The sequence below is a fragment of the Amphiura filiformis genome, chromosome 2 (assembly GCF_039555335.1).
Source record: "Amphiura filiformis chromosome 2, Afil_fr2py, whole genome shotgun sequence".
Taxonomy (NCBI): domain Eukaryota; kingdom Metazoa; phylum Echinodermata; class Ophiuroidea; order Amphilepidida; family Amphiuridae; genus Amphiura; species Amphiura filiformis.
Window position 1 is genome coordinate 16,953,850 of NC_092629.1, and position 9,786 is coordinate 16,963,635.

The following is a 9,786-nucleotide window of genomic DNA, read 5'->3' on the forward strand; positions in this document are numbered from 1 at the left end:
TTTTCAAAAAATGCCTCCTTTGGCCCCCCATGGACCAGATCGTGTCACATACCGTATTGTTTGTAATAAACGCCCCCCTCTAATAAATGCCCCCCTCCAATTTTTCTGTGAAAAATTGACAAAAATGCAAACATTTCCATGCCATATCGTGTAGGTAAGCTTAAAACTTGCATCAGTCATGTCAGTCATGATCGCTAAATTGCATGGAAAAAACCTTTTGACTCAACTCCCATCCATTTCATTGCCTAATTATGGTAAAATTTCACTAATTCCATGCACTTTACAGCCTTACAGGTGTAATTTTGTTGTATTTCCCACAAAATTGTAATTTTCAGTGGGCGCCGCCATCTTGTATGGTCGTAAATCCCTCCTTTTAACAGGAGCACCATCGGGAAATTGGACCCGATTTTTAAGCTTTTTTCACTGACAATTCACTTCCAATAAATGCCCCCCTTTTGGAAAAATGCAACGCCCCCGGGGCGTTTATAACAAACAATACGGTATATTGTACAGATTCACTGTTATTATAAATGAAAATTGTTTGATTTGGAATAAAAACTGTTCCACAAGGGGTGTGTGGGTTTAAGATGGAAAAGCTAACAGTGAAGCCATGATTACATGGGTCAAACTTACATTTTAAAGAATCAGATAGCAACTGAGAGAGCATCAGACACACCAAATTGCATTCTGAATACGCAATATCCTTCTGATATCAAATATTTTTGATTTTTTGAAATTCATAACATGAATTCAAATTTTATGGTAAATTATTAAAAATTTATATTTTTGATATTCTTTTAAATTCATAAATCTAATGCACAGTATCCAAGCCCTTGCCATTTATGGTAATGATTTGCCATTATTATAAATTACTTTTAATAAGGTTTTGTCAATCATTAATCTGATTAGCAAGCTCTTAATAAAGATTTAATTAACTCAATACTGTATACACACAACTCTAATGGATGAAGTTATTTTTCCATGTAATATTAATATAATATGGCTTACATGCATTGAGTCATATTATGTATAGAACTGAGAAATTTATGCAAGGTTTTCTTTTAAAATGGAATATATTTGGAAAGAATCAGTATGAGCACATGTAGCATTCATGACGAACAAATTCCTGAAAAGAATATTAATATAATTTAACTGAGATTGATCAATTTGATTTCCGTAGAGATTTAGTTTTGTGTGTGGTGGGCGGGGGCCTCTATCCCTGGCCTCTATCTAGTAAAAAATTGCCCTTCCCCACCCACCCAGGTCCCACACACACCAACAGCTCTACCTGTTTGTGCCAGCTATAGCGCAGTGGCACCGGCAGCACCAGGGGGACATGGGGAAATTCCCAATTCCCCCCCCACTGCAATCGCGGATCTTGAAGTTGTAAGCATCCATGTGAACTGACTTTCAAATATGACCCTTAGGTGTCAAAAATTTGTCAAACTAACTAACTCTAAACAAGGATTTTACTCAAATAAAAAGACCCTATGTGCAGAATTGGTTTGAAATTTGCCTCTAAACAAGGAAAGACATTGCACAGTGAAATTTATATTTTATGTGATCTGGTTTGTAAAATTGCTTAGTAACCACTATTTTTGCTGAATAATTTGATAAATATGTCACCACTAAATTAACACTAATGGCCATAAATTGGGTAATTAAAAAACTATCCCAAGCTAGGATTGATTGTCCTTAAAAAAAAAAACCTTTCTTCTAGTAAAATGAGTGGTTTGAACCTTAATCGCGGCTGTGCAGATCCGTGTTTTGCTTTTCAAATTTGTTTTTTCTTTCACAGGGATGCTTAATGTGAGTGGCCCTCTGTCTTCTACATGTACAGGTCTACACTTCTACATTCATTACAAAGTGATCTGTGAAAACGATCATAAATTTGATCACCAGTTGCAATCATTACTTCTGCGGATTGACTTTAAACCTTGGATTATCTATATACCACATTTCAGAATAATGAGATCATTTCTGACAAGTGGCTTATCAATATGTATCATAGTCCTTTTGCTGAATGAATTTGGAGACAGTGGGTCAATGCTGGTATTAATTTGAACATTGAATTTGGGCAAGTTCAAAGTTACCTGATCATTATGGTGCCACAGTAGTAATCCTACACACAAACAGGAATGAGGCTTGTTTTTCACAAGCTGGGATTTTTATGGAAGTTTAATCCACAATTCTATTCTTTTTCAGGCTCTCCACAGTTGCTTTAGTCCCATTTTTATTGGATCATGCTCCAGTTCTTTGAGCTTCAAACTCTTTAGCTCACATTTGGATGTTTTAGCACCATAGCCTAGTATAATTTGGCCCAATTTTAGTTCACTATATACCCCCCCCCCATGTTGAAATTCCAGTCCATCAAGCCCCTATTTCACCTGAAAATCAGTTATCAGTTCCAGTTCATCAAGCCTCAATTTTGCCCGAAAATCAGTTCTTAATCCCGGTGGGTTCAGTTTGTATTTAAAGGTAGGACGTATGACCGTTTCAGGATTTGAAAATGACCCCTATTTCACGGGGAATCGAGGACATTTGCAGCAATTTACCCCCTATTTTATGTGAAAATTTGCCCCAAATACCTCCCTATTTTTATCATTTTGAGGACGATTTTCATTTCACCCCTTATCACGAGGAATCGAGGACATTTTTTCGAAATAAATACCCCTATTTTTACCATTTAAGGACGCTTTTGAATTTTTACCCCTATTTCACGGGGAAATAAGGACAATAACGAAAACTGTAGCGGTAAAACACGGACAAAAGTCCTAGAAATATACCCTATTTTTCATTTCAACAGTCCTGTACAATGATTTTATATAGTCGATAATATATTATCGAGTAGAACTCATGGAGGCAGCCATTAGCAGACCACCCATTGTCAGATGGCTGGATGATTTTCAGCTGCACACACAAACGAATAGGAGAATTTTGAAAATGAATCATGACTTTTTGATAAACCGCTTACGGCAAAAAATCTGAGCACTGGGTGATTCTAAATTTCACATACAATGTACAAAACAATATTTGTAAAATATTTGTCGAGAGATTTAAAAAGTTATCAAGAGAATTTTCTGTAATATTGTTTTAAATTAGCACAAAATACAATTTTCTAAGCAGAAAAATGGCCACAGTTCCTATCTTGCCATTGAAAATTACCGAAAGACCACCCGCAGAGCTTCAAGGCACATGCTAGACAATCTGGCGCCAACTGCAAATGGCTGCAGCACGCCCATGTGATGTAAGTCGATAATATATTATCGACTTTATAAAATCATTGTACAGAACTGTTCAAGGACAATTTTGCTCTAAAACACCCCTAATTTGGACAATCGCGAACAATTTTGTCCTCGAAAATTCCGCGGACATTTCTTGAAAAGTACCCCTAATTGGAACCATCATGCGTACACATTGTCAGTGAAGACTGAACCCACCGGGTTCTTAATTAATAGTCCCCAAAGTTCTGTGCTCTGTGCTGCACAGTGCACAAGTTTAAGTTGAGTACCCCCCCACCCCCCCCCCCCCCCACCATCTGTGGCAAAGACTACTCTCACACAAAATTAGAATCTAGAAGGCTGTCAAATAGTGTACCGTAAAAAAATGTAGCACATTTTCAGCTATTTTCTTCCAGTTCATACTGGATGCTGGTTTACAAACAACATGCTATGTCACAGGAATAGAATTCCCATACTCAGATGCTCTACACAATAACTTTCCATTAAAATTCCACCAAATTCTCCAAGGTTTTTCATCAAATTACATTCTGCATACTTTTTCATGTTATTTACACTACGATTTAGGAACCTCACACTCTTTATGAAAAGTTGAAAAGCTGCAAAGCTGTTGGCAAATGGGCAGAGTTGAACATTTTACTGAATTGAAAGTAAAAGTTTCTAAAAGACCTTGGGGTAAAATTGCGGCACAGACTTTTGCCTACCCACAATGCATTACTCCAATCTCCTTGGCTTAAATCATGGGCATAAATGCAATGCAAAGCTTATCGAAATTGAGTTCACTGTTTCCCTCCCGCCCCCAAAATTGAGAATTGCAACACATTTTAAATTATTAGGGCCTATATTTTTATTTGACATTTTCTCTGTGTTAAATAACATCTGAATGATTGTGATGCAATCAAGCTATGAGTCTGATGTCAATCAAAATTAAAATTCAGTTTGTAAATTTTCCATTACATCTTTGTGCGCAAATTCTACAATTTATGTAGCAATTTTTGCTTAAAAATGGCAAATTTGTGCATATTTTTGCATATTTTTGCCCAGAAAGTTATTTTTCAAGCTCAATGACACCAAATTCTAAGCGTATCCACACATAATGGCCCCCATTTTCTTGGAGCCGCTACTGATTAACCCCCTTTTTTTGACAAAAATTGTCACCCTAGTGTCGTACTCCAGTAGGCAGAAGTCACTTTCAGTGCCCCAAGGCTAATATAATCCCCAAACAGGCTGAATTTGCATGATTTAGCTGCAGGATTCGAATTCGTTAAAAAAATTTGCGTAGCAGTTTTAGCTAATTCATCATAATCAGCATACTTCCATTATACTAAAGCACTATAGATAAAAAGTGCTATACAAATGCAAAATTGGGTAGCAGTTACTTCAAAATGTGGAGCAAACTGCTATGCGATACAGCCAAATTCGAACCCTGTTTAGCTGCCAAAAGAGGGGGCTGGTATCCCCCCCATCAGGCCCTCTGGATCTGCTCTTGGGTGTAGACCGTTATGTGGTTCCATGTGATACTGTTAGCGCATTTTCACCAATGCACCATGGTACAGCATAATAATCTACCATTGGGACATCATGTGTGACCAACTGGTACCCTCTAGTCAACTGAGATCATTAAATCCCCATTCTATGAAATTCAATGAAATAATATAGTTTAAGTGAAAAACCGAATGTTTTTAAGCCACTTTGGGTCTTGTGAAGTTTGATAAGTGTTCCATCATTTGGTAGTGTGGTAAAACTTTTGAAATGGAATCTGTAAAATTTGATAATATAGGGTACGTAGGTCGACAATTCCCACGAAACCTGGAACATGTCGGGCCAGGGTTGGCATGATTAAATCAATTGATTTAAAATTGCGATTAAAGTTAAAATTCACCATTTTAAGGTCTAATTCATGATTGAAGGGCAATGATGCATTTAAAAAGTTTCTGCGCACCGCTCCCCCTCAGCATTTCACACCTCAGATCAATGCATGGACTTTCAGAACCAGGCCTGTACGCAGGGGTGGGGTGTGTGGGAAGTGCTTGGAGGTGCGACCGCACCTCCCCAAATTTGTAAAAGTATACAAAAAGTCCCAAAATTTAAGAATTTGTGAGCGTAGCGAGCAAAAAAATAAGGTTTTTAATGGTTTTTTGGTCAAAAAAGGTCCAAATTTGGAGGGAAAAGTCCACTTTTCCCAAAATCGCCCCCAATTCCTGCGTGCACGGGCCTGTTCAGAACCCCTGAAATGAAAAGAATATAGTTCCCAGTAGGCCTGGGGGGGAGGTAGTTCCAGTAACTGTAACTCAGTATCTTCATTTATCATAAGGATGTTATTGGAATTTGGATACTGTATGTCATAATGTTTATCTCTCTAAATGTAAAAGAGTGAAAAACTCACTCCCCAAAAGAGTGATTCACTTATAAATTAGACCACTCTAAGAGTGAAACCTCTCTAAAAAAAGAGTGAATTTTAACTCTTTGAAGGAGTTAAACTCTAAAAACATGGTGAATCACTCTTTTAGGGAGTGGGGTTTTCACTCTTTTAGGCCTACATTAAGAGAGTACTGTTTATGAAAGACTGTTGTCTTGCAAGCAGGACAGGCATTGGGTGCTCTCTGTGAATGTACACCGAGTGGAAAAACAGAGTGAAAGAGTGAAATGGAGGACAACCCCATTTTGAGTGGTCCACAAATTTCACTATAAGGATTGAAAAAAGTAGTCTAGTGTATACCATAGGCGTATATCCCGGGGGAGATAATTTGCCAGGGGGATGGTCCATACAATCATCCCTCCCAATATTGACACCTGTATGTGGGTTTCTGACCAAATTAACCTCATATTTGGCCATTTTAGCCCCCAAAGCCCAAATAGCGCAAATTTATTCCACTTTTGCACAATATTTCATCAGTCTAGCTTCAAAATTGCAATTTTTTTCGTGAAAAGCGCCCATTTGTACAATAAACTTACTTGGCCAAAATGTACCGGATTCACTATCCATGTATTTCAAGAATTTTTTCCAACCCCATCCTCCCCCAATGTCAAACAGAAATCTACACCACTGCTGTATTGATAGAGTTAGAATTCACTCTTTTACATTAGAGAGTGTCTAGAATAAGCACAAAATAGGCAAATCTGTCATGTTTTTAATATACAAATTTGATATAGCTTATCCTCCTTGCACACATTGTTTTGAATATTTCATTTAGTGATAGGCAATACTCACCCTTAAATATGACTTCATGGTTAAAATTCGCCGTTGTCATGGACACAAAACATCCCAGTGCAAACCACTGAAACAGTAATTCCTTAAAATTTCCCATGGTTACGTTTCCAAAATTCATATAAAAATCCTCCAAAAACGAGTCAGATGACGGATATTCCAACTTGGTCAGTTTAGAGTCAAAGCTCCAATGTTCAATGCAATGCTCAAAGATTCCCTGCAATGATCAGTGGTAGAATGTTGCAAAATCAGCCCAAATGTGATCAAAGACAAAATCCTGGGTAATTCCTTGGCAATGATAAATACACCTGTGAACTCGCCGACTTTGGAGCCGTACTGCGAAACAATAATCACCCGTGATTTTCTGCACAGCTACTCGCACACCAAATCCGGCACTTGTCCACAGCAAAATAACGATTCAATTCAATGTTTGCGTCACAGCTCAGTGGTGTCAGACACGACAATAAGTCATAGATCCATATTTTCCAATCGGCTAACTAATTTCTAATTGATGGTGTTATGACTCTAACTGAACAGAACAAAAGCGATTTAGATTGAGTTCTCAAACTGAAGTAAACTGTTCAACTGGTATGTAAACAACTTTTGTCACTGGCTTTGGCTCCGTCGACTGCTCTCTTGGTAACTCGTGATGATGTGGTGGCGGTATTTCAATTGCAGAGTGAGTCCAGGTGAGACAGGAGCAGTGAGTCGAGCGCACCATCAAGACACCATCTGAGCAGAGCATCTGAGCGTTTCAGAGCACACCGCCACACGAGGATTATGTTAAAGTTATCACTTTTGAGAGTGGTGGCGTTTTTAATTAATTTTTTCATGGATTTTTTTTGATCAAGAGCGAGAGTGGTGGCGTTGTTTAACTTTTATTTCACAGGCTTTCACTCCAAACAAAGTATTCTAGCAAACTGCCTTACTTATTTTAGGTAGTTCGGGAGCGTTTTATCCTAAATTCCCCCGGTATATGTCAATAATAGAAAGCCAATGTGCTATCAGCAGTAGATGGCTCACATAAATCTTTGCAACATAATACGTTGCTATCCGAGTAGTATACGATGTTAGTAATCAACAAATAGAAAACATACCATGTAATTGATGTTATCAGCAGTAGACATATAACATTTAATGCAAAGATGGAATATAAACAATGTTTCCAGCAATATCGGTAAACTTGCGCTGCACAATCTAATTGAGCAGATGACATCGATATCAATTATGTCAACAATAGAAAAAACATATGCTATCCGCAGTATTATAGCACTTGCATTAAATCAACAATTTTTAAATTGTTAAAATGCTATCAGCAGTAAATAATCACATAAGATATGCCAGTGATAGAAAACGCAGTGCTATCAGCAGTAGATAACACATAAAAGATGTCAACAATAGAAGATATAGTACATCAGCAGTAAGTAGGCCTAACATAAAATAAGTCAGTGATAGAAACACAGTGTTATCAGCTGTATAAATAGCACATGAAATATGTCAACAATAGAAAGCACAGTGTTATCAGCAGTAGATATGACATAAAATGTTATAGAAAACGCAGTGATATCAGCAGTAGCACATAAAATATGCCAGTGATAGAAAACGCATGCTCTCAGCAGTGGATATCACATAATATGCCAACGATGACGGTGCTATCAGCAGTAGATAGCACATGAAATATATCAGCGATAAAAACGCATGCTATCAGCAGTAGGCCTATATAGCACGTAAGATATGTCAGCGACGGCAGTGCTATCAGCAGTAGATAGTACATGGAATAATTAAGTCAGTGATAAAAACGCATGCTATTAGCAGTATATAGCACGTAAGATATGTCAGCGATGGCAGTGCTATCAGCAGTAGATAGCACATGAAATATCAAAACGCAGTGCTATCAGGTGAGCAGTAGATAACACATAAAATGTGTCAGTGATACTGATAGAATACTCAGCACATAACATTTGTTAGCGATAGAAAACGAAGTGCTTTCAGCAGTATATAACACATAAAATATGTCAGCGATGAAAACACAGTTCTATCAGCAGTAGATGGCACATGAAATAATGTCAATAATAGAAACTGCAGTGCTATCAGAAGTAAATAGCACATAAAAAATGTCAACTTAAAGGCCCATTTAGTGATTTGCTCATCCGGATGATAGTAAAAATCATTAAAATTCAGATTTTGGTATCTTTGTCATTCTCGTAGATGTGCTAAACATAGCCTACTATTGGTTCAACCGAAAGCTGTGCATTTAAAGCCATATTATAACATTTGCTGTTGAGGACGCCCTCACTGATTTTTAAAATTCATTTTTTACACGATTATATTGTACTTTATTAAACCAATATACCCTGCAAAAATCAAGACTCTAGGTGCTGTAGTTTTGTCAAAATCCGAGATTTTGAATAAAGCGCCGGAACCGGCGTCTTATTATTACGATGGAATTATTAGTCGAACGCATACACGATGTTCATAACACACAGTACGTACACGGCGCATGGGACGGTGATCTACACAACAAAGGGTCGTACCATAACATGACCGAAGGAGTGGTACGTATTGGCGACATACGCGCTGGTAGTAAATTCCAATTTTCTTTGCTTTGCCGTAGTTGTTCGGCTCAAAAATAAAAGGGATATATCTGACAGTAAAACTAACATTTTATGTCAAAGAATTGCTAATCTATTTTGTATGATAATGTTATAATATTGCTTTAAGGCAATGATAAAGACATTGTTTACATGAATCTGTAATTTATATACTGACAGTATATAAATGTATTTGAATGGGGCTTCAACTTCGTCAATACTGCTGTTTTCTTCGTTTTTTGCCACATTTTTCATTTCAAAAATACCAAATGACAATTTGAATGACTAATCCTTCACTTTTAAGCAATTTATAAATAATGTATTTTTTTTTTACACTTGCGCGGGGATCACGGAATGGGCTTTTAAGAAAACGAAGTGCTATCAGCTGCAGTAGATAACACAGATAAGTCAGTGATAGAAAACACAGTGTTATCAGCTACAAGAGTAGATATCACATGTGTCATATAGCCTATAGAAAACTCAGTGCTGTCACATGCATGATCAGCAGTAAATAGTGACACGTTTTAAGAAAGATACGGCAGTTTTGGTACAGTATGAACGCGTTTTCAAGTGTCATGTACCGTGCTAAGTAGAGCGCTAGTGCTGGAGAGAATGCGGCAGAGTCTAGAGGAAAATCTCAAATTATGTGCTTGTATAAAATTGTTGAAGCATTTGTGAGTAAAAGTTAGGTATTTTTACTAATTTGGACGTGCTGAATCCACAAAACAAAAACAAAAAAGCGGCGAGC

At 37.3% G+C, this 9,786-nt stretch overlaps 1 protein-coding gene across 1 annotated transcript in view; it reads right to left on the bottom strand.

Annotated features, from left to right (window-relative positions):
* Positions 1-7,080, bottom strand: part of LOC140145947 (pikachurin-like) — a 249,429-nt gene extending 242,349 nt beyond the window's left edge. The window contains 1 exon segment of the mRNA XM_072167684.1: positions 6,451-7,080. Coding sequence (XP_072023785.1) covers positions 6,451-6,568 — 118 coding nt within the window. The 5' untranslated portion in view covers positions 6,569-7,080.
* Positions 7,081-9,786: the final 2,706 nt, after the last annotated feature.